We start from the raw sequence: 25,366 nt of genomic DNA, 5'->3' as shown, positions 1-25,366 counted from the left end.
TACACTTTTGTGACATCCACAGGCCTGATTGAAATGGTATCCTTGACATGTATTCTGTGATGTGTAAAAGATGCATCTCCAAGTCCCTTTCAGTCACTATGGGACCACAGGACCACAGATCTCACTGATAAAAGGTTCTTGGCTGGCAGGTGCTTCTGTTTTCAAGAAGGCACAAATTACTACTGAGGCTTTTTCACAAGGAACAGTCTCAAAAGTGATGTGACTCTCTATGTATGGCCATTCTGACTTGACTGCAGATTTCCACCCCGAATACAACACAACCTGAAGGAATTAGAGGCTGGTAATCATTGAGAAATGGTCCCGTATGCCTCCAGCACAATTTAAAAAGCACCTTGCAGAATTGCCACCTGCCACGTCCAATCAGTGTTGTGCTGGCTGCCCATGGAGACCCTACACAGTATTGACACTGCTTTGGCAGGTGTGTATTTTTTTGTACAGATAATGATAAAAACATTTTCAATAAACAAATTAATTTAAAATACATAAATGACCCATATAATTAAGTGTAAAACATTTGTGTTTAATGTAATTTGTCTTGATTTGTTTACAGCTAATATACAGTTTTATATTTTAATTTATTTCAGATTTCTTATATTATAATCTATTATAAGTATTTATAACACATTAGTAAACACTGTAACTACCCTGTACTACTTGTTCCATAATGCATTATAAAACATTATAACTCATCTTTTAAGCATATATAACGTGTTAATAAATTATTTAAAAATTACACCTTCATAGTTTACCATAAACTTCAGCAACACGTTTAAAAGCTAACATTATTCTATTGTAAACAGAAATTTGCTAGAAACTGTATTGATATACCTTTGACATGGCAAGTATTGTGAACTGCTATTTACACTACCTGACATTTATAGCGAATGTAGCTGACAAACTAATTCCATGAATCTTACCTGTTGTGCTCTTCCATTCGTTATATATGTAAGGAATAGAACCTGTGAACTTTCTTAACCTAAAGTAGCACCAGATCTCATGTTTTTCAAAACTGCACATTTGAGACCTATGTAGCCAATGGAAGTGCAATATAGGAACACATTGTGGAATTATTTAGTGAGCTACAATCACATTAAGAGATACTTATCAGTACTTTCTGTGGGAATTCTAGCACTGTGCGGAGATGCCAACTAAGTCTGCCACTTGCTGCTATTTATGTGTTTGTAATCAATAAATACTCAGGACATATTGAACATTTAATGCTGAAACACCTATCCAGTTGTGAGTGTTTACAATCACAAAAACACTAACCTGACAGAGATTAAATAGTAAAAATAAGGCCTCAGCTCCAAGTGTAAAAACAAACAATTAATGTTGTTTCGCTCTGCAGATGGTGCATATAAAGTTGTATCAGATTAAACATTCCCTTCACCTGAGGAGTGGAGAGGACAGACACAGAGTTCAATACAAATGTTTTCTTAAAATACAAAACAAACAGTCTAGTTCAGCTGGCAAATTGTTACAGAGGAATCATAATAAACAAATAACCCAGGATAGAGCGGCTCAGTGAATGTGGTTTGGAATCTGTGCAGGAGGGTCATTGTGTCAGAGACACCATAAAATGACAGAGTACCGGCATTATAGTCCAGATACACTCCTATTCCGGGGAAGTATGGGGCAGTTATTGCAGTTCTCTTGTTATTGTGCCAGGCAGAGTAACTGGAACCAGAGCAGAGCAAACTCCAGGACTTGTCATTCCGTCCAAGGATACAGGAATTATCCTCTCCTTTCCTGCTGATTCCTTTATATGTGACTCCTATAATAACCCCTCCCCCACTCCTGTCAATCTCCCAGTAACAGCAAGTGCCAGACAAACCCTCTTTGCAAAGCACTTGGGCACAGCTATCAAATCTCTCTGGGTCATCAAGATATGGCTGGGTCTCCTTCCTGCATGTCACCTTTCTGTCCCCTTCAGACAGACAGAGCTCTCTTTGCGCTGTCTTGGGGTCCAGTGTGAGTTGACAGAAATCTGATTGAAGAGAAGAGGACGGTTAGAGGAGAGATGGTTAGAAAAGTCAAATCACTGAGAAAAAGTTTGAATGATACAGAACAGGCAGAACCCTGCTCCCTCTTCCCTCCTCCATGCTCCCTCCTTCCTGTTCCCTCCTGTCTACTCCTTGCTCCCCTCTATACTCTCCCCTCCCTGCAGCCTCACCCCTCCTCCTGGCTCCATCCTCCTTGCTACCTCTCCTTCCTCCATATTCCATCCTCCCTTCCCTGCTCTCTCCTCCATGCTCCCTCCTCCATCTTCCCTCCCCCTGCTCCCTCCTCCTTGCTACCTCCTCCCTGCTCCCTCCACTGTGTTCCCTCCTCCTGCTCCCTTCTCCATGCTCCATCTTCCCCACCCTGCTCCATCCTCCATGATCTCTCTTCCCTGCTCCCTTATCCCTCCTCCATCCTCCTGCCTCCATGCTTCCTCCTATCTTCTCCCTGCTCCATTATCCCACCTTCCTGCTCCATCATCCATGCTCCCTGCTCCCACCTCCATGTTCACTCCTCCCTGTTATCTCCTACCTGCTCCATCCACCCACTGCCATTTTACCCACTCAGACCCCTTACTTCCTCATTTTACCCATTTTGATATTTAGGTCAGAGTGGGGTAAAACAGGCAACAAATGCCCCACCCCAACTAATTCTGCATCTATTCATCTGTCCCAATACTTGCTGGAAAAGTGTGTGGATTAATGGGGTCACAATTACAAATAAATAATTAGAAGTGCTGCCCTCAAGCTCCACCCCTCCCTGTTCTGCAGTGTTAGCTCTTCTCACAATGGAGTGACACATCTTTCAATCAAATGTTTCACGGAAAACAGACTTACATTTTAAACACTCAGCTCTGTTCCTTTGCTCTGGAGCCTGCAGATTGGAAACTGCAACTTCATTCTCTGGGTAGAAAAAAGAGTGAAAAATAGAATTAAAACATGTGAATTAATACACAACACGCAGAAATCTGAAAAGAAACAAGGCTTATTCACGGCATTTCAGGATGTAAAAATCCGTACTTCAAGATGTTCACGATTACAATGAATATGTATTCCTTCCGTATCGGTGGAGCAGCCAAAGTCAATGTGAACACGTCTGCCACTGCACTGGAGTCTTGTGTTCCTTCCTCTCCATCACATAATTAGCCCAACAGTACGGTGTCCATATTAGGACACCCTTGTGCATCAAACATACAACAGTCATTGTCTCCTCCTCCTCAGGAGTTAACTCTCTTCCTATAAAAAATCACTAAAAATTAATTTTTTACAGCAGCATCTTGCAAATGGTGTCATGTTTTTCAGAACACTTAAAGTACTTCAGAAACCATCTTCACTTTTTTTCAACACAATATTTTTTTTAAGTAATTTTTATTATGTATTCTGCTAGAGATACTTTTATAAAAACACATTATTCTGTGACCCAAGGGACCTTACAATTCTTCCTGAATGTTTTGTTTGTTTGGGCAGATTACAAGATATTGTTACACCTGAGTGATTGCCATGACGTAATACACGTTTATTCTCAGGGTCTTTAAATACAAAAATGGACACTACTCTCACTTTATTGTCTCAAAATAAATATTTATAAATAAAATAATAGTTACTCATTTTTATTATCAGTAATAAGGAAAAAACGTACCTAAACATTTAGTTCATGAAATAGTATATGCTTGTATACACTTGTTTCTTGATATTTATAAATGTTGTAAAAACATATATATATTAAAACACATGAAACAGAATAAATGTTCTAATATAATTATAAATCAAATACATCAGATTTACAGTGTTTCCCCTTTTTTTATTCGCTCTAAACAAGTTTCTGTGATGGTTTGTTTCTGCTTTTGTCTCTGCCGGGCTGCTGTAAACAGTATCCACACTTTAGATGCAAAATGCCCTCTCAGTGACGTCCCACGAAAAAAAAAAATATCAGGAAGTGAACGTCAGTCCCTCCCCTGTCCATTGATGTGTGTTTCAAGCCTGTACTGCAAAGTATGGTGGCCCTGTCACTCTAACAATCAAAAGTGCTTTATCATGTTTACACGATTGCTGTCCTTAAAGGGTTAAGTCCTTGAGTATGATCGTGTTAACACAATTCCAATCCTTAAAGGGTTAAGTCCGGATTTCAAGAGTGACCTTCATACTGTTGATTTGATGGACAACGACACTTGAGCCTTCTGCCAGTTCTGTTGTCAATTCGACGCTTGTCTTCTTTCTATTCCTTAAGGATATTATCTTCAAGTATTCTCTTCCTTGTCAGACAGCTTTTTGGGTCTTCCAGTCCTACTTGTTGAATATGCTTCAGATGCCACACCTTGAAAATCGAGTGATGCAAGCTATTTCACTCAATTTTTTTCCTTCTTTATGCAAGTCAAGGTTCTTATAATAGTAGAAAACACTAGTGGAGGCTTGAGTAAATTGTTGATGCTCATAATGCATCAAGTAGAAAAATGCAACATGTCTGTGATAAAGTAAGAAAGGATCAATGCTGTAAATCTCCCTCCCGATTAGAAAGAGCGCTGTGTAAGGGGGAAGGTATGCTGCCTCCAAGATCTGCCACCTAGGAAGGTGACCATATTAGGAGGGGCGCGTAGCTGCAAGTACTCAGGACGATTCAATTGCGGTCAGCTGCGGGGCAGCCCTCTATTGGAGAAACCATGGCGACGCGCTGACTGCAGGGAGGAGTTTGCTGGGTACAAAGGGGAAGCAGCTACGTCAAAACCTCCCCTTGCGCTGAGAAACTAAAGCGACTGGTCAGAGCCTCAGCAGAGTGGGACTTTATGGTGAAGGAATACTGCAGCTAACAGTCTCCTCTCTAGCCGAGGAGTTTAAGTGCACCAAGTTCAGACTGGAAATGACATAAGTAGAGTCACCCGACAAATGCGTAAGGGAGGCAGCACCTGTGTTGAAAACTGGAAGTGGGCGGCAAAGAAAGCTGTGGAAGATGCAAAGGCTGCCCTTCGAATTGGTGATATCATGGGGCAAGTTCAGCATGGAAGAGGGGGTCTTGGTCTCAGTTCAGGTCCTCCTACATGGCACAAGGCAGCCACAGCTCAACAGAGAAAGATGGTAGTCAACGAGGTGCAAAAGCAGGAAGAGAGGATGAGGTGTATAAAGGCCATTTCCCAGGCCAAGCAGGGAGAATGGATGAGATGGGAGAATGTGGAACAACGCAAGATTGGCTGGCAAGACCTATGGTCAATGGAACAGAGCAGGATCAATTTCCTCATCAGGTCAACATACAGTATGATGTTCTCCCATCACCACAGAACCTAAACCTCTGGGTAGGAGAGGATCCCTCATGTCCTTTGTGTTCATCACCTGCAACATTAAGACACATTTTGACAGGATGTAAGGTGGCTCTTAGCCAAGGACGGTTTACTTAGCGCCATGACCAGGTGCTGCGATGTTTGGCCTTAGCATTGGAAGACAAGCGTAACATGACCAATAAGTTGCCAAATGTTCCATCAAAACATTACACACAAAAGACAACATTCCTCCGCCCAGGAGAGCAACCACCAAGAAAAGGTGTTAAAACCAATCCTCACCCAGGACAACTGGAAGCTGCTAGAGACTGGAAAATGCTGGCAGATGTTGGTCAACGGCTTATTTTTCCACCTGAGATTGCCACCACTAACCTTCGACCAGATATTGTCTTGTGGTCTGGATCAGCACGACTTGTTCACCTGGTAGAGTTAACAGTGCCATGGGAGGATGCTGTAGATGAGGCGTATGAGAGGAAGAAAATGCGGTATGCTCAACTAGCCACTGAAGCGGAACAGTGAGGATGGAGAGTCCGGGTTTACCCAGTGGAAGTGGGTTGTCGAGGATTTGTGGCACACTCTACAACCTGGTTTCTCAGAGACGTCAGATTCAGTGGCCAAGAGTTGCGTCGCACAGTGAAGAACTTATCTGATGCAGCAGAGAGGAGCAGCAACTGGCTGTGGTTGAGACGGAAAGATTCTGGCTGGGGATCTCAAGCACAATAGAAAGAAAGAAACGCTGATGTACAGGTAAGTAAGCTGGGCTGAGTTGAGTGGGGGACGGAGGGGGGTGATGCTGGGACGCCAGAATCACCGTCGAGCCCTCTTGAGGTGTCGTGGGCTAGTCGACGAAACACTGAGGATGGAAGGTGCCCACTTGAAGACCCCACAGATGTACCCTACTTAGCTCAATCCAGACGGTTGTCATGCTGATGCGCTAGGGAGGCCGCACTGTGTTTGATCCCCGGAGACAGCATCGCAGCCGTGTGTGTGCTGATGCGCCAGGGAGGCAAAATAAGTTGATCCCTGGAGCCAGCATTACACTTCAGTCATCAACACCAGACAGAAGGATATCTACATCATCATACGGAACGTAAATGGATGGAGACACATATGGATCACATTAGTTTACTGTAAAGCTACGTCTTAGTTGGTGCTTATCTTGGCGAGAGCCGAGTTCAAATCAGCATGAAGTTTTAACATCTACTCTGGTGTAATGGAAATCATGTCTTTGTTTTGTTACGTGTTTGTTTGTGTTTTCACAGAGGAACAGGAGGATGGGAGGCTGTAGCCACTGATGCAGCACTAACCCCAGAGCACGCCCCTCATCACACAGCACAACACAGCACAGCACATGCACCACGATCCCCAGAGAAAAAGAGTACAGTGCACGGAGGATTGTGGTTGTGGAGTGTCTTATTGTTTACTTTTGGAGACTGAGTTTATTTCTGTTTTACCCCGAAATCATCATTGATAGCGGGGTGGATTATTGTTTTTCATTTGGATTATTTTTGGTATTTTTGTTTGTAAAAATAAAAGAACATTCCTTTGGGAGAAACAGTCTGGACATTATATATCTTCCGTTCCGCACCACTCATCCTGTCACAGTTGGTGTTCAGAAGAGGGATCTGGGATGGACGCCGTCGCATTGGGAGCGATATTGGAGGCACAGGATCGAAGACACCAGGAGGGAATGGCGACCATGACGGAGCGGATGCACGCAATGTTCCTGGAAGCCAATCGGGGGGGACCGGCGACTGAACCAACGCCACCCTTACCGAAGATAAGGGTAGTAAAAATGTCAGTGGAGGATGATCCAGAGGTCTATTTGGTTGTCTCTGAAAGGCAGGCAATGGCAGCACAGTGGCCTTGGGATTGGTGGGCTACCCAGTTGGGGCCCAATTTGATTGGGGAGGCCCAGGCAGCCTACCAAGCCTTGACAAATGAGGACGCCCTCTACTACGATCGAGTGAGGCAGGCCATTCTCCAGCGACTAGATATTATGGAAGTAACACACCTTCGCCGGTTACGGGAATACCAGCGACCCCCAGGACTGCGACCCCGCGTGGTGGTGCAACAGCTGGTAGACCACATGACCTGGTGGCTCTGCCCCGGCACCAATAGTGCAGAGAAGGTAACCAAGCTCATTGCAATCGAGCAGTTCGTGAAGGTGCTGGGGCCAGACACAAGAAACTGGGTTAGTCGCTACCGTCCCACCACGCTGGATGCAGCGGTCAGATTGGCTGAAGGGTTCGAGGACGATCTACCTGCCGCTCCAGTGGTTACCCCACCTGCTCCTGCCTCCAATAGACTGCAAGCGGCAACACCACCACCACCACCACCACGCTTCACCCCTACTACCCATAGACCAGCACTGCAATGTCACCCCATAGGCGGCCTCCCTCCAACACTGTGGAAAGCGAGGGCGACCCCCAGAGGGGTAAGAGCAGAGTACCCTTCCCCGCTGCCAAATCGGCAACGGGACACGCAGGCTCCGCGGGCACCCTTTCGCCCCACCTGTTACCGGTGCCAGGAGGTCAGTCACCTGGCACGGAACTGTCCGGCGGTCATGGAGTGTGGGGTGACCACCCACTATGTCCTGACAGCACCAGGTAAGTGCAGGGGTAATGACTGGGAGAGGCCTTGTGTTGTTAATGTACGGGTTGGTGACATGAGCACCCATGTCTTAGTGGACTCAGGATGTGGGCAGACTTTGATTAGGCGAGCTCTATTGAAGGGGTACCTTGGTGGTCACAAGGGGTCATGGTCATTTCCTGTATTCATGGGGATAACAAGGACTACCCCATCACCAAATTAGATTTGACAGTTGGATGTCATGCCCGCCGCGTAATCGATATCCAGTTATTTTAGGTCGAGACTGGCCGCATTTTGACAGCATGATTAACAAAACGGTGAAGCCAGTCTCCGGTAAGACCATGGGAGCAGCGGGGGAAACTATTGGTAATATTTTTCCACTGCACACAGATTTGTTCCACTCTCGATTTCGCCCAAAAAAAACAAAGAGAGCGAATGGTTGAAAAATGGGAAGGAACATTAATGAAACAAGGCTGCGGTTTGGTGGGGGAAGCCTCAGGATCTGTCAGATGTAAGGGAAAGGGGGTTTGGACCCAGTGTGACCTGCAGGGGCAGGTTACTGAGGCCCCCAGTGCTGAAGCTACTTTAGCTCTGCTCGATATCCCGAAATTCTGGGACCGAGATGTGGACCTAGCGTGGGAACAAAAAAAATGACCCTATGCTGGCCAACATCTGGGGGTAAGTTCAGTCTACCAAGGGGAAGGAGATTGACAGTACCTGGCCGCTCACCTATTCTCATCACATTGAAGTCAGGCATTTGCTATATAGGGTATCCCGAGCCACGAGCACAGGTCAGACTGTAAGGCAATTACTCATTCCCCAGTCTTTTCGACGTGAGATCATGCGGTTGACTCACGATGTCGCTTGTTCAGGACATTTAGCGAAAAGACTCAGGAACAAATATTGGCTCAATTTTACTGGGCAGGAGTGTACAGTGAGGTGACGAGACATATGACGGAATGCCTGGTAAGCCAACAAGTATCACCCGGGCAGGTTCGCCAGGCTCTGCTGGTCCCACTGCCCTTAGCTAATGTCCCCTTTGAACGTATTGCTATGGACATAGTGGGTCCATTGAGCCAGTTTGACTCTGGATTCATGCATATTTTGGTAGTGGTGGACTACACGACCAGATATCCAGAGGAAGTACCATTGAGCTCCACTAGTGCATTGACAATTGCAAAAGAGTGAATACAGATTATAGCGAGAGTAGGGCTCCCTAAAAAAATCCTGACTGATCAAGGAACAAACTTTATGTCTCAATGTTTAAAAGAATTGTATAAATTCTTGCAAATTCAGTCCATTCGGACCTCCGTGTATCACCCGCAAACAGTTTGGTAGAACGTTTTAATCAAACATTGAAACAGATGCTGAGGCGGTTTGTCAATCAAGAACAGAAACATTGAGCTAAACTCCTTCCATACCTGATGTTTGTGGTGAGAGGTATGCCTGAGATTTCGACCGGGTTTTCTTCCTTCGATCTGCTATATGGGAGCCAACCCGGAGGCATCCTGGATCTAGTAAAAGAAAGGTGGGAGGAGAAAAAACAGTGAAGTATGTAATAATGTTAAGAGACACATTGGTTGGTCGTTTGGCATTTCAAACTTCGGAATCCAAACTATATGCTAAGTGGCAAGGGCCATATCAGGTGATACGGGGTATTGGTAATGTAAATTATGAGATTAGACAACCCGGTCACAGAAAGGAAACTGAAATGTATCACATTAATCTGCTAAAAGAACCTGGAAAGAAAGAGAGGCCCTATTTATAGCTAATGACTGTGCAGAAGAGGACTTTGGTTCCACTGTGAATCCACCAGCTACAGTTAACATTCCGATTGGAGAACAGTTACATCCTGATCAGAAGTGTGAGCTACATGAGTTATTGACAAAGTTTACTGATGTGTTTTCTAACCTGCCCAGTAGAACTAATCTAATTAAACATGCTATTATTACTGCAGCAGGTGACACTGTCAGAGAGCGACCATACTAGATCCCGGAGAGCTGCAGGGGTCCTGCAGACCAGGAGGTGAGGGATATGCTCGAACGTGAGAGTCATTGAACCTTCCCGGAGCGAGTGGCGCAGTCCTATCGTGATGGTGCCGAAAAAGGACTTCTCTGCTCGGTTCTGTGTGGACTTCAGAAAGGTCAATGCCATCTCCAAGTTTGATGCATATCCCATGCCCCGGGTCGACGAGCTCCTTGACAGACTGGGACGGGTGCAATTGATCTCGACTCTGAACCTGACGAAGGGATACTGGCAAATTCCACTCACTCTGAAACTGCTTTCTCTACCCCAGATGGCCTGTTCCATTTCCAGACCATGCACTTTGGGTTGCATGGAGCCCCAGTCACCTTTCAAAAACTGATGGGTCAGGACTTGGCACCCCATCAAAAGTATGCAGACGCATACATTGATGACGTGGTGATTTTCAACTCTACCTGGAGAGAGCATATTATTATACTTTCAGCCATCCTACGGTCTCCGAAGGAGGCAGGGTTGACGGCTAATCTGAGCAAGTGTACATTTGGTAAACAAGAGACCCAGTATCTTAGCTACATTATGGGTAGTGGGTGGGTAAAGCCGATCCCCTCCTAAAGTCCAGGCTTTGGTGGAGACGGCAATCCCGAGAACCAAGTCTCAGGTGAGATCACTACTGCGGTTAGCCAGCTATTATCACCGCTTTATCCCTGAGTATTGCTGGATCTCACCAAGAAGACAGAAAAGGCGCAGTGTAAGGTGGGTAGTATGTTTCCTCCAAGACTGGTCGGAGGTACGCATCTGTCAGTATGCAGAACGACCTCATTGTGATCAGCTGAGAACTCCTCCCCTCGAAGAAACTTTTTAATCATCTACCTTTGATACCATTTTCAGTTTAATGCAATACAATTTCAGTTAATGTGCATTAACCCTTTGCAGTCCTATGTCGGACCTGGTCCGACATTGCAATTATTCCTATCTGGTCCAATGTCGGACCCTGTCCGACATCATCAAAAAAAAGCAAAAAACAGGTTTCTAGTCGTTTTTTCTCCGGAAAAAGCCGAGAAAACCATTCAATGGCCGAGTGGGAGTGACAGCAGCCGAGACAAGACGAAAAAAAGGGCATATCTCATGAACAGTCATACTTGCCCCTGGCATCAGATAACGGCACCCATTGCATCATCGCTCAGAGAATATCAGACAATTGCAGAAATTTTTTAAGATGTTTTAGTAATAAAATAATGACTTGGATCGCATGATTGAGGAGTTTGGTGATAAAACGAGTGATCAGGAGATGATTGATCAGTATGTACGACTATTATTATTATTATTATTTATTTATTATCATATGTGAAAGTTATAGTGAACAAAAGGGTGGGGCAGGGCTGGAGATGCCTAGTGAGTGCTTTGTTGATATGCAGGGCCTTTTAAACCCTTTTGACTGTGGAAAAAAAATATTTAAACAGCGTGTCTAAAATTAACTGCGTGTGTGAAAATAAATTCGACCTGACTCCAAGTTCCTGATATCTTCCCCTAGTGTTGCAAACTGATCGTTTGTTACTATATATATATATATATATATATATATATATATATATATATATATAGACATCTATATTTTAATAGCTCTTTATACATTTTTCAGCTAACTGTGATTATTATTTCTTTAGCAGAATACTATAAGGTGTCTGTAAGCATTTTTTATTAATGTAGTTATAACGTTATATTAACTGGAAAGCACATTTTTTCAATAGGCTCATCCAGTTTATATCTCCCATATAAATGGGCTCATCCACAGCTATGTGATACTGGAAACTCACGCTCATTAATACCAGCAACAGAGCGCTTACCCCAGAGTGAGCTCTCGTCAAACTGTCAAACAGCAACACATCTCCACAATTCTATAGTGTGTACTTGATAAGGAACCCTCTTCAGCCCTTCACGTCCAGTGATAAGTGGGTCAATCCAAGAGAAACCCATGTTTCCAACATTGATATTACCTCAGCAACAGGCTCTCTGCATTCCATCTTCAGGCCAAACTGCTTTCCCATGAGGGAGTCATCGTAAACATCTATAAATCAGCCACCCAAAAAATCTCCCATCCACAGACAAAGATGCTTTGTAATACACTTTGATTCTGAGTGAAGGTAAGCCACTTCTCACAAAATGATACACAGATATGTTAGCAAACACAAACACCCTCGGAAGAAACTAGTGAACATCAAAATGGCAAACTAAAAATGTTAAAGCGCATAATTTTAACAGGCTCACTAACAAACATATTTTAATAGCTCTAAATACATTACTCAGCTAAGTGTGATTATTATTCTTTAGCAGTATACTGTAAGGTGTTTGAAAGCTTCTTTTATTAATGTAGTTATAACGTTATATTAACTGGTGAGCAATTTTTTCATTGGGCCTGTTACAGAGAGAGAAGTTATTCGAATTGCAAATCTCTCTCCTGACCAGGAAAGGCACTGAGGATTAGGAGCACAGGAGCTGCAGCCAAAAAGCTATTATTGTTATTATTTATTATTTGAGGATTGAAAACCTGCTGCATACCCCCAATACCATTGATGATAGATGGGGCGATTATTATTTTGATTTTCTAAAATAAATACTGACTATTATTTTGATTTTGTAAAATAAATACGTACTGTAATTGGGGCATTTGAATCATGTTTGGACTTTGTTTATCCACATGCATCAGAGCTGAAGATAGACCCAGCAGTAATGGCCTGCATGGAAGCACAGGAGCAGAGGAGGATTGAGGAGGACAGGAGAAGCAAGGAAAGAGAAGCCAATCGACAAGAGGAGAACCGACAAGAGCTCATCGGACTGGTGGACAGGATGATCGTAATGACCCTGACCGACGTCGGGAGGGACCTGCAACCGGAACTGGAAATGGTGATCCCCAAGGCCAAACTTACCAAGATGACGCTGGAGGATGAACCCAAGGCACATTTGGTTGCATTTGAGCACCAGGCAACGCCAACCAGATGGCCTCGGGATTGCTGGGCCGTTCAACTGGGCAATCACATGAGGCCGCCCTGGATTTCAACCTCGTCAAGCAGGCCATCCTCCAGGAGACCTATTGTCGCTGGTTCTGGGGGTATCAAGGGCCAGCAGGGTTCAGGCCCCACGTGGTGGCACAGCAGTTTGTGGATCAGCTGACACAGTGGCTCTGCCCCGACACACATACCACTGCAGAGATTGTAGAGCTCATTTCTATTGAGCAGTTTAACCAGGTGTTGGGGGAACACAGTCAAACCTGGGTCAGCCGGCATCAGCACACCATGATGGATGCAGCAGTCAGCCAGGCTGAAGCCTTTGAAGATTCTCTGCAAAAATACCAACTGACTCCTCATCTTTTTGATGATGTCGGACAAGGTCCGACATTAGACCGGAAAGGGAAAATTGCAATGTCGGACCAGGTCCGATATAGAACCGCAAAAGGTTAAAAGAATTGTATAAATTGTTGCAAATTCGCTCCATTCGGACCTCCGTGTATCACCCGCAGACAGACAGTTTGGTAGAACGTTTTAATCAAACATTTAAACAGATGCTGAGGCGGTTTGCCTTCCATACCTGATGTTTGTGGTGAGAGAGGTGCCACAGAGTTCGACCGGGTTTTCATCCTTCGATCTACTGTATGAGAGCCAACACAGAGGTATCCTGAATCTAGTAAAAGAAAGGTGGGAGGAGAAAAAACATAGTGAAGTATGTAATAATATTAAGAGACAGCCTAGAATTGGTTGGTCGTTTGGCACATGACAACTTAAAACTGGCTTAGCATCGACAGGACCAACAGTACAACAAACAAGCACGGATTCTGACTTTTCGCACAGGAGATAAGGTGCTGTTGCTTCTTCCCACTTCGGAATCCAAACTATATGCTACGTGGCAATGAGCGGGAAGCCGTGCATGCTTGGGATTGGTGGCTGGTGCACTGGAGCTGGGGCCTGGATGAGGGAACAAGTAGCTGAGTGAAGATAAGGAACAAAGAAAGAAGACCGCACTTGGTTTGAGCATAGCACACGGCCAAAAGAGTGTGTTGGACATCGCATTTCATTTTGAATTTACTGACTTTGCTTGATGAAAACTAATCCACATCTGGGAGGTTACAAGACTCTAGAGGATATTTAGTCTCATGCAAATCATGCTTTAATCAACTTTATCTTAATAGGCTACCCAGCCTTCATTCACCACAGTTCCTGATTCTTCATACGGTGTCTGTTTCTGTTAGCTGCTATTGACCAGCATTATCAGTATAATCACTGCATGTTGATTGGCAGAGCTTTCAGTCTGATCAGATTTCATTTCGGCATGCGTCACAAATCTCCACCCATTTTGCTTTTCTGTCAGTGCTCATTGGTTGATTAATGGAGAAGACTTTAGTCATGCGTTGTGAAAACAGCAGTATGGAGAAATATCTTTAGAGTCGAGAAACTATCGTTATATTCGAACAAACATTGCTGCATATGAATTTGAAGGCAAAAATCCACTTCAGAGGCCAACAAAAAATATGTTTGAGAACCGCTGTCTTAAACACATGGATGTACCTGGCACTGTTCATTCATAATGCACCGAAGTTAATGAAACAACCATGTAAGTACAACGACTCCCTCTGAGATAGGACATCTTCACATCACGATGGACCCTGGAATCAACTGTATGCTGGATTCAACTTCATGATATTGTATGGGAGGATGTGTGCTGCTATTGACACTTCATGATGTTGTATGGGAGGGTTTGCAAATAATCTTTTATTATTTATTTATTTATTAGCAGATGCCCTTATCCAGGGCGACTTACAATTGTTAAAAGATATCACATTATTTTTACATACAGTTACCCATTTATACAGTTGGGTTTTTACAGGAGCAATCTAGGTAAAGTACCTTGCTAAAGGGTACAACAGCAGTATCCCCAACCTGGGATTGAACCCACGACCCTCCGGTCAAGAGTCCAGAGCCCTAACCACTACTCCACACTGCTGTCCTATCTAAAATGTCTTCATACTTAAAATAAATTATTTTCAAACCATGGTACTGCAACAAAAGTGCTTGGTATTTTATTTCGCTGAAAATAATGTTTGTATCTTTACTGACACCTGGGTGTGAAACTTTTTTTTTCTAATCCAAAACTGCAGTTTTTTCAAGAAATTATAATTTAAAGATCCAAACTTTAGTTATTATCCATATGTTCTTGAGTTTGAGTTTTATAAAAAGGTATACAAGACTCTGCCAATGAAAATTTGCCAATGAAAATTTGTTGCAGAGAAGGGTGATGATATAGGAAGATATCTGTGAAATTAAAAAAGTAACTAACCACTGACCTGTATCTTGTGCAGGTGGACTTGTTGTCTTGACTTTGCTGGTTGTGTCACTGCTCACAGTATACCCCAACTTCCCTTCCACTGTGTATCTAAATTCATACTCTGTGTTCGGTTGCAAGCCTGATACAGTGAGGGTCTCTGTTTTATTAGTGCTGGATTGAATTGCCCATTCCTTCTGATTAAGGCACTTATACTCCAGATGGTATTTTAGTTTCTGATCAGCATCACTACTGGGAGGCACCACCTTCAGAGTCGCACTGTCATGGGTGACATCACAGACCTCAGGGACGTCAGGTTTTGCTGGGATCTCAAAATGTATGTATTTTGATGACTCATGGTCATGCAGGAGAATGCAGGCTCCAGGAAAGTTCTTGTCTTCCTTAGACACTATGAAGAACTTTGTTTTCTTATTCTCCCTGTTGATGTTCATTAACTCCTGGAATACCTTCAAATACATTCTTATCTTCAGATTAGTTTCGCTGCTCACCCATTGCTTGCTGTCTTGACGCGTATAACTCTGAGGTTTGTTACTCTGAGGTTTCTTACTCTGAGGTTTCTTACTCGCTTGGGGTTCAAGGTATTTTTTTAGATCTTCCAGATATGGTTCTGGCTCGTGCAGTGAGGTGAACGTAAAGCAAACAATATTTTCAATCTCATTGTTTAATTCTTCCTCGTCTAGCTCATTCACAGAAGATACAACATGTATGTCTTTTAAAATAGTAAAGCAACGTCTCACTGCATTGATTTCTCTTTCTTTGTTGCTCAGCCAAAGTTTTTGTGCTTTAAAGTTAAAAGGGGACTCTTCATGATTTTTTAAAATCTCTCCGAGCGATTCTTCCTCTTGTACACCTCCGCGGATAGAAGGCAGCACAGCGGACAGTTTGCTCATGAAATTCAACTTGTACTGTGAGGTCCTTTGTTTCAGTTTTCTAATCTTCTCGTTGATTTCAGGAAATTTTCCGGCAGCAATGTCTTTTATCATGTCGTTGCTTTGCATTTCGATTGTATGAAATTGCTCTAAGACAGTTTGCGCAGATGTTACCAAGTGGTCACTTATGTTCCTTTCCAGCTTGGCAGCCCTGGAGTCCAGCTTGATTAACGGGTACAGCCAGACCTTCACAGGCACTGCGTTCTCTCCTTTGTCCCCGAGCAATTTTGGAAGAGTTGAGTAGGCTTTCACAGCATCTTGGTAAGTCGACGGGTTAGATTTGAGATGAAAATCTCCATGAAATGTGCAGTCGAATTTTTGAACTTCAGCCTTTTCTGTTTGCTTCAAGTCAATAGAGCCTTTACCATCGATTGTAAATGTAGGTATTTTACTTATTGCAAGCTCCATTTCTCCATGGATTTCCTGTTGCTTTTCCTCTGAGGATACCTCCTGGTCAAATACAAAATATGCCTGAGCTCCGTACAGCACAGCGGTGACCACGTGAGTCGCTGTCTTGTCTTCAAACACGCTGGGGTGAGACACTTTCCCTTTGGCCAGATGATTCATGGTCAGATTCTCAAATCGTGTCGTTGTGTAGTACTGCAGAGTGACTCGGGATTGTCTTGTTGATTTCTTTGTGTCCTTGAAGTACTTTGCAGCTCCACTCACTTGAACCAAACCCCCCAGGAGACTCGCCTTCAGGAAAGCGTCCACTTTCAAAGCAGAAGCCTTATCTTCAATGGAGTCCGAGGCAGTGACGCTGAACTCTGTTATCGGCTGGGTTCTTTGATTTATGCTGCCTTGTAGTTCTTCTTGGTTCCACAAAGTAATTCCTGCCATAAAATCAAGACAAACAACTTATTATTTATTTGTTGTAATATAATCATCGCTTAAGGCAAAGTTTACTTCAAGCTCAAAAATAACTTTTTAAAATCCCCATTAATGTTTCATAACTGAGAAAAAAAAAATATATATATATATATATATACACACACTGCACAACAAGATACTGTGTGTATGTGACAGAGATCGAATGACTCTTGGTGTTAGATCTCCCTCTCGACCTGTGAGGGCACGGTGCAAGAGGAACAGAGTACCCTTAATTAAATGGCACGACAATTTATTCCGTAGGGTAGGTAGAAGTCAGTCATTTAGGAGATGAACGGAGCTACGGTATCCAAACTCCATGACCCGACGGTAAACGGTGTAGCATCCGAGGATTGGAGGAGCGGATGCGCTCGTTAACTTAGGGGTCATGAGCAAGGATATAAATAGGGGGGTAGCGTACGTGATCTGTTCCTTTGCATATGGTTAAATCAAACAACCTAGAAGGAGCCCGTTTTTGTGTCCTAAAGAACCGTGAGTGTTTTGCGTGTGTGTGTATTAACACTGTATGTCTTGTGTCGTTTTGTCACTAAAGAATACTGAGCACGATCCGGAGCTGCAGCCGCAGGCCAGCGAAAAACCCGGACCTCACCACTCAACTTTCCACTACAGGAAAGTTTTCACCACTAGCACTAAAATCACGCACTGTCGAAATTGTGTCTGTGTTTTGTGTTTTGTGTGGGTGAAGGAACTGGACTTTGGGTTACGGGTCAAACCCGTGGGATTATAAATCAGAAGTGATACACGCTGTACCACTTCCAACACTATTATTGTTTGCAGGTTTGCCTCAAGGCTCTGGACATTTAATAAATTGAATAAACACCCTTGCACCTGTACAACGTTGTCTGTGTGATTAATCCGCTCTCCACTGCACTCACCTGCACGTATTCACCACTTTGCCACAGTGTATTATATATATATATATATATATATATATATATATATATATATATACACACACACACTGTGTAAATGTTGACAATCACCGGTAAACCGTAAGAGTGACCAGATTTGAACTGTTACAATTCTTTCACAAGTACAGAAAATCAAAGACAACTTAAAATAGCAAAATAAAGGTTTAAACAAACATACAAAAACTGTTCAGGCTGGGCAGAGTCTTCACTGAACTTTTAAAGACAACACAGAGACACAAAAACAACACAGGTTCACTCACCAAACTCCTTTCTCCAAATGGAGCCCTGGGCTCTCCTTTTATGGGATGTAGCTGGAGCGTAATTAATCAATAATTAGCGATTATATAATTAAGGCTCCAGCCACATGTTTTTGACAGGGAGGAATTAACCCCATCCCTGCCAACCATCAATAAATACACAAGGACCAAAACATATGAAATAGAGAGGCAGGTGTTTGTTTGCATCTGGTCTCAGATAGGGTCAAATCCAGGGTAGATTCTCGCTAATTTAGTTTTATAAAAGTGAAGACAGTGTTAAATTTTAAATTGGATTAGCCCATGAGGAGCACAGAATGAAGATGAATGCACTCTGGACAGAGCAGATTCCCAGATGCCATCTGAGATGTCAGACTCAGTATCCTGTTCCCATATAGTTTTTTATATATTTAGTGAAGGACAACTTAGTGTAGATGGTAGACATAATGGGCTCTATGTACTAATATTGCTTATGCATTTGTAAATGCTGCAAATTTATAGCCTTCATCCATCGTAGAATTCCTGCATGTGATGTAGAGATATTGCCTGTGCTATGGGCATGAAGAAGAAAGCTGCTTGGAGGCTGATATGGAAATGGACCTGGAGTGGGAGGAGTCTAGAGGGGGGAGCCCAAGCATCCAGCGCCAAGAGGCTGTGTGGTCCAGTGGTTAAAGAAAGGGGCTTGTAACCAGTAGGTCCCCGGTTCAAATCCCACCTCAGCCACTGACTCATTGTGTGACCCCTGAGTAAGTCACTTAACCTCCTTGTGCTCCGTCTTTCAGGTGAGACGTAATTGTAAGTGACTCTGCAGCTGATGCATAGTTCACACACCCTAGTCTCTGTAAATTGCTTTGGATAAAGGCGTCTACTAAATAATAAAACAAAAAGGGGGGAGCCCGAGCATCTAGCATTGTGGCAAGCTGGCCTGTGCGGTGATGTCAGACCCCAAAGAAACATAGCACTGCAAGGTGATATGGTGAGTGAAAGGAAGGGAAATCCACAGCAGATTAATAATGAATGCACTGCAGCGCTTTTATTAAATAAACAACTGGTGAACAAAATAAAAGGTTTGGCACTTTTGCCAAAACAGACAGACACTAACAAACAGGGGACGAACACTAAACACACACCAAGTATCGCAATTGTTATTTTTCTTATTTATTCTCTCCTCTCTCTCTCCGCCGTTCTTTCTCCCTGAACACCCAACCTCGAGTGAGTGAGACATTCAGCTGTACCGAGATTAGATTGCTAATCAATCATTCAATTGGAATCTCGGTACATCTGCAAGTGAACTACTTTGTGCACTTCCTGTGCTTCCAGACAAATACCCCTTTTAATCTGCACTTGTGATTGTGCCATCCTCGTGTCTAAATACAAATATACATTTTATAACACTCATGCTACATGACCCCACATTATATCCTGTGCACCAATACATATACACCAACACTAATAGACCACACGCAACATATGAACATAAAATACACACAGGGGCGGGGCACACTGCCACATATCTCCCCCCTTGTGAGCAGCACACATGGCCTCAAAGGCCACCTCCTCCCTTAAAATCACCAAATTCTTGGTAATAGTCCTGGGCAAGGAACAGCAGCTTTAAGGGACCCATGTGTGGCAATGCTGTCCTTGGCAATGCTGTCAGCCTCTTAGCTGACAGCACATCGTACATCACGAGTTGTGCACGCAGCACTACCCTGTGTGAGCTCCATACGTGTAAAATGAATAAATAAATGAATACATTAATAATGATAAATAAATAATACACAGATTTGCACATATAGCATGTAGTCAGTATGCACACTGTTGTTGATTATACAGCACTAACAAACAAGTACAGTACTACTATTTAGTTCCAGGTGGTGGCATAGTTGAAAAGAAATAAAGGAAGACAGTGAGAGATGGGAGGGGTGCAAATGGTACCGAGTTAAGAGACAAGGGGTTGTTTAATTTAAATGAATTAAATTAAAGCCTAGTCAAAGAGCACACTCACCACAGACAAAACTGTAAAATAGTAATCACTATCCTCATCAATAAGAACACAAGAAATATACGGTAAAGCCATAAATACCTGCTACCACAATACTCGTCGAATCACACCCATAAAACTCACAACAAAAGGCTTCCAAATATCCATGGCTTCACAGTACTCAAATTTGTACCAGATTTACAGATCACATAAACAAATAAACTCTTCAGATGCAGAGTGCCTGATTACCCTGCGGGGGCTCCCTATTGAATCTCTCCTGTTCCTACGCCTCACACTGGTGCGCTGTCTCACTCGTGTGGGCTGAATAAGTGCAAGCAAGGGTCAGCAGTCACCTGGAATGAGGCGATCCTTCCGGCAGTCATACAGCATTCCCAGCTGGAAGGGTCGTCCGAGAGCTGCCATCTCCAGAGTCTCATCCCCTGTAAAAGCCATGGTTTATCTGAAGAGGCCCTACAAAACAAGGGTGACACATCTGATCAGTAGTTTCCATCTTCAAATGTGGTGCAGTGTTGAGAAATTGAAATTAACCCCATCCCTGCCAAACACCACCAAAATACCACAAACACTATTTAAAGGCAGGGCCCTGCCACAGTTCCGTGCACTACCATTGCTGGTAGTGTCATGTGAGCTATTCAGTGTGTTGACTTGATATGTAAATAAATCCTGCTCGCCTTCGGGCCGTATCAACTTCAACCTCCGTCTCGCTCTCCTGCCTGTCACTCAGCAGCGAATGCACGCACCCACACGGCAGACGGCTACCCTGTCACAAGCATTAATACCCTGTATCTTTCTAAACAAGGGATTTAGTGGAGTTCCATAATAAAAACTGAATCTCAAAAACAATAACTGTGTGAATAGTGTGTTACAGCTGTGTATAACGGTATTTAAAGCCAGATTAATTTATCAAACTTTTTACATATCCACCCTTACCCACCACAGTCAGATACACGACGGATTACTGTAATTTAAATGGATGCTGGACTGCCTTTATTTTACTTGGGATCGCTCATTGAGTAGCTCTTACTGATAATATGGGGTCGGTATTTCCGATTTCATTATGTTACACAATTGCTAATCAATCATTCAATTAGAATCTCGGTACAACTGCACATGGATTAATTACGTGTCCTTCCCCGTGCTCACATAGTATTACATTTTAATCAGCACGTGAAGTGATGTGCAACCCTAAATACAAATATACATTTTATCACATGTGCTACACAGACCCATTTATATCCCGTGTACCAATGACTATACACCAACATTTAACACACTAAATGCAACATATAAACAAACAATACACACAAGGCGGGGTCACACTGCCACAACCTCATTTGCACATTTTACCATATTTGTAACATCTGGGCTGCCACCAGATGACAGGACATGGCATTTTATTTATTTATTTGCATTACAATGGCAATCAAGTTCTCATCCCTCACCATCCCTCCAAAATCACTTCAGGACTAAGCTATGTTGAGTACAAATTTGATTAAAAAAATTAAATTCATAGAGGAGTCGAAGAAAGAATATAGATCTCACAAATTAGCATTTTTATTTTGGTGGGCTTATTACAGTATCTGTAATGTATGCATATCAGATATAATACAGTGGGAATTAAGTGGAATCACATTCATCAGAAATGCCACACAATTAGTACGTGTTATTTAAGTTCCAAATACACCATTCTGACATAAAATCTGATTGTTTTGTTGCTTTTTTCTATGGTTGGGCATTAAAGGGTTAATTAGTAGAGCTGTGTTACTGCTGCGGATTACCAACATCAGGCTTGAGCCAAATTCACTGAGCAAGATTTATTTTAAAAGTATGAAAACAAGATAAAGAAAAGAAAAACTGGATTTTCTTATTTTTTTATTATTATTATTATTATTATTATTATTATTATTATTATTATTATTATTAGAACGTCTTTATAAATGGGAAATGCGGTATGTATGTATGGTAGCCTATTGTAGATATACTACTGATATTTAAATGTACTGCGGTACTAAACATTTTAACTGGATTGTTTTTTATATCATTAACCTAAACTAAACTAAACTAAACAATGATTGTTATAATTAAGTAATTTAGGACACAGTTGGAACAAAAACCAGGAGGGACACCAGCCCTCCAGGACCAGGATTGGATCCCCCTCCCCCCCACCCGCCCACCCCTCCACCCACCCTCGTTTCCTCCTGTTGATTTTTCTCCAATGTATTTTGCCGAATGGCCTCCTCTCGGTTGTAACCTTTCTTATGTTCTTATGTCCTTAAAATTCTATTCATTTTCACTTTTCAGATATATTGATGCATAGTTCACAGTATCAAGTGTTATTAAAACTAGTTTTGCTACTTGCAGCTTATCTGTAAACAGTTTTACTGTCACGTCCTCTCGTACATTTGAAAGTATGCATAACCCCTCAATATAAAACAACAATGGGAATACATTTCTGAACAGCTTCATGTGCTATTATAATTATACTGGACTCAGATTCATGTTACTGCAATAGCACAATACATTTCTGAACAGCTTCATGCACTCATAATTATGCTGGACTGGGATTCATGTTATTGCAATAGCACAATACATTTCTGAACAGCTTCCTGTGCTATTATAATTATACTGGACTGGGATTCATGTTACTGCAATAGCACAATACATTTCTGAACAGCTTCATGCACTCATAATTATACTGGACTCAGATTCATGTTACTGCAATAGCACAATACATTTCTGAACAGCTTCCTGTGCTATTATAATTATACTGGACTGGGACTCACGTTACTGCAATAGCACAATACATTTCTGAACAGCTTCATGCGCTCATAATTATACTGGACTCGGATTCATGTTACTGCAATAGCACAATACATTTCTGAACAGCTTCATGTGCTATTATAATTATACTGGACTCAGATTCATGTTACTGCAATAGCACAATACATTTCTGAACAGCTTCATGCGCTATTATAATTATACTGGACTCAGATTCATGTTACTGCAATAGCACAATACATTTCTGAACAGCTTCATGTGCTCTTATAATTATACTGGACTCAGATTCATGTTACTGCAATAGCACAATACATTTCTGAACAGCTTCATGTGCTATTATAATTATACTGGACTCAGATTCATGTTACTGCAATAGCACAATACATTTCTGAACAGCTTCATGTGCTCTTATAATTATACTGGACTCAGATTAATGTTACTGCAATAGCACAATACATTTCTGAACAGCTTCATGCGCTATTATAATTATACTGGACTCAGATTCATGTTACTGCAATAGCACAATACATTTCTGAACAGCTTCATGTGCTATTATAATTATACTGGACTCAGATTCATGTTACTGCAATAGCACAATACATTTCTGAACAGCTTCATGTGCTATTATAATTATACTGGACTCAGATTCATGTTACTGCAATAGCACAATACATTTCTGAACAGCTTCATGCGCTATTATAATTATACTGGACTCAGATTCATGTTACTGCAATAGCACAATACATTTCTGAACAGCTTCATGCGCTATTATAATTATACTGGACTCAGATTCATGTTACTGCAATAGCACAATACATTTCTGAACAGCTTCATGTGCTCTTATAATTATACTGGACTGGGACTCACGTTACTGCAATAGCACAATACATTTCTGAACAGCTTCATGTGCTATTATAATTATACTGGACTCAGATTCATGTTACTGCAATAGCACAATACATTTCTGAACAGCTTCATGCGCTATTATAATTATACTGGACTCAGATTCATGTTACTGCAATAGCACAATACATTTCTGAACAGCTTCATGCGCTATTATAATTATACTGGACTCAGATTCATGTTACTGCAATAGCACAATACATTTCTGAACAGCTTCATGCGCTATTATAATTATACTGGACTCAGATTCATGTTACTGCAATAGCACAATACATTTCTGAACAGCTTCATGTGCTCTTATAATTATACTGGACTGGGACTCACGTTACTGCAATAGCACAATACATTTCTGAACAGCTTCATGTGCTATTATAATTATACTGGACTCAGATTCATGTTACTGCAATAGCACAATACATTTCTGAACAGCTTCATGCGCTATTATAATTATACTGGACTCAGATTCATGTTACTGCAATAGCACAATACATTTCTGAACAGCTTCATGTGCTATTATAATTATACTGGACTCAGATTCATGTTACTGCAATAGCACAATACATTTCTGAACAGCTTCATGTGCTATTATAATTATACTGGACTGGGACTCACGTTACTGCAATAGCACAATACATTTCTGAACAGCTTCCTGTGCTATTATAATTATACTGGACTCAGATTCATGTTACTGCAATAGCACAATACATTTCTGAACAGCTTCATGTGCTATTATAATTATACTGGACTCAGATTCATGTTACTGCAATAGCACAATACATTTCTGAACAGCTTCATGTGCTATTATAATTATACTGGACTCAGATTAATGTTACTGCAATAGCACAATACATTTCTGAACAGCTTCATGTGCTATTATAATTATACTGGACTCAGATTCATGTTACTGCAATAGCACAATACATTTCTGAACAGCTTCATGTGCTACTATAATTATACTGGACTCGGATTCATGTTACTGTCTTCAGTCACGTTTGCTCAAGTCTTTAACTTTACTTTCAAAATAAAATATTTCCTTCTAAAATATTTATTTATTTATTTTTGCATGAATCTGTCAATGCAGAAATCAATTTAATGAAAAGCTACATAATAAAAATGACAAAATATAGTTTTAAAATATATCTAGTAGGATTTGTTTTTAATTTCAGTAACATTCTCTGTGTTACTTCTCAACACTCCATATTACAGCTCAAACTCTACTTTTCAGCATAAAAACTACAGATATTTATCCATAAGTAATTCTGGCTGGTTTGAGTGTATTTTTACTTTATTATATACAATAATAGAAAACAAAATCATGTATATTGAAATGTCACTCACCAGTTCTGAATAATTAAAAACAGGATTCAGGTTCAGCAAAGCTCTTGGTTATTTAAGATTATTTTTCTTAACTGCTAACTTGTTATTTTTATTTTTAAAGACATATACATAATAATAACAGTATTCTTCACAGCAAAAAAATCTGAGGTGACTTTCTTGTAGGTTGCTTG

At 41.9% G+C, this 25,366-nt stretch overlaps 1 protein-coding gene across 2 annotated transcripts; it reads right to left on the bottom strand.

Annotated features, from left to right (window-relative positions):
• Positions 1-535: 535 nt before the first annotated feature.
• On the bottom strand, positions 536-25,366 carry LOC131722956 (neoverrucotoxin subunit alpha-like). 2 transcript variants are annotated; one of them, XM_059016141.1, is made up of 7 exons: positions 25,197-25,366; positions 20,510-20,627; positions 15,195-16,955; positions 13,445-13,537; positions 9,301-9,393; positions 2,859-2,924; positions 536-2,008 (listed from the first exon to the last, which is right to left on the bottom strand). In XM_059016141.1, exons 2-7 carry the CDS (start codon positions 20,607-20,609, stop codon positions 1,479-1,481), a joined length of 2,643 nt encoding a protein of 880 aa, XP_058872124.1. In that variant the 5' UTR covers positions 20,610-20,627; positions 25,197-25,366; the 3' UTR covers positions 536-1,478. The 2 variants fall into 2 exon arrangements, with proteins under 2 accessions (XP_058872124.1, XP_058872125.1); XM_059016142.1 differs by lacking the exon at positions 13,445-13,537.

The sequence above is a fragment of the Acipenser ruthenus genome, chromosome 52 (genome assembly GCF_902713425.1).
Source record: "Acipenser ruthenus chromosome 52, fAciRut3.2 maternal haplotype, whole genome shotgun sequence".
Taxonomy (NCBI): Eukaryota; Metazoa; Chordata; class Actinopteri; order Acipenseriformes; family Acipenseridae; genus Acipenser; species Acipenser ruthenus.
The sequence above is the reverse complement of the archived record's forward strand: the minus strand, read 5'-3'. Positions and strand labels throughout refer to the sequence as shown.

Coding starts and splice junctions, on each gene's coding strand:
- LOC131722956 (XM_059016141.1), bottom strand. CDS start 20,609: ATGGCTTTTACAGGGGATGAGACTCTGGAGATGGCAGCTCTCGGACGA. Junction 13,538..15,194: donor TCCACCTGCACAAGATACAG/GTCAGTGGTTAG, acceptor TTCTTTTACTAG/ATTCAGGATACCTCTGTGTT. Junction 2,009..2,858: donor CAGAGCTGAGTGTTTAAAAT/GTAAGTCTGTTT, acceptor CTCTTCAATCAG/ATTTCTGTCAACTCACACTG.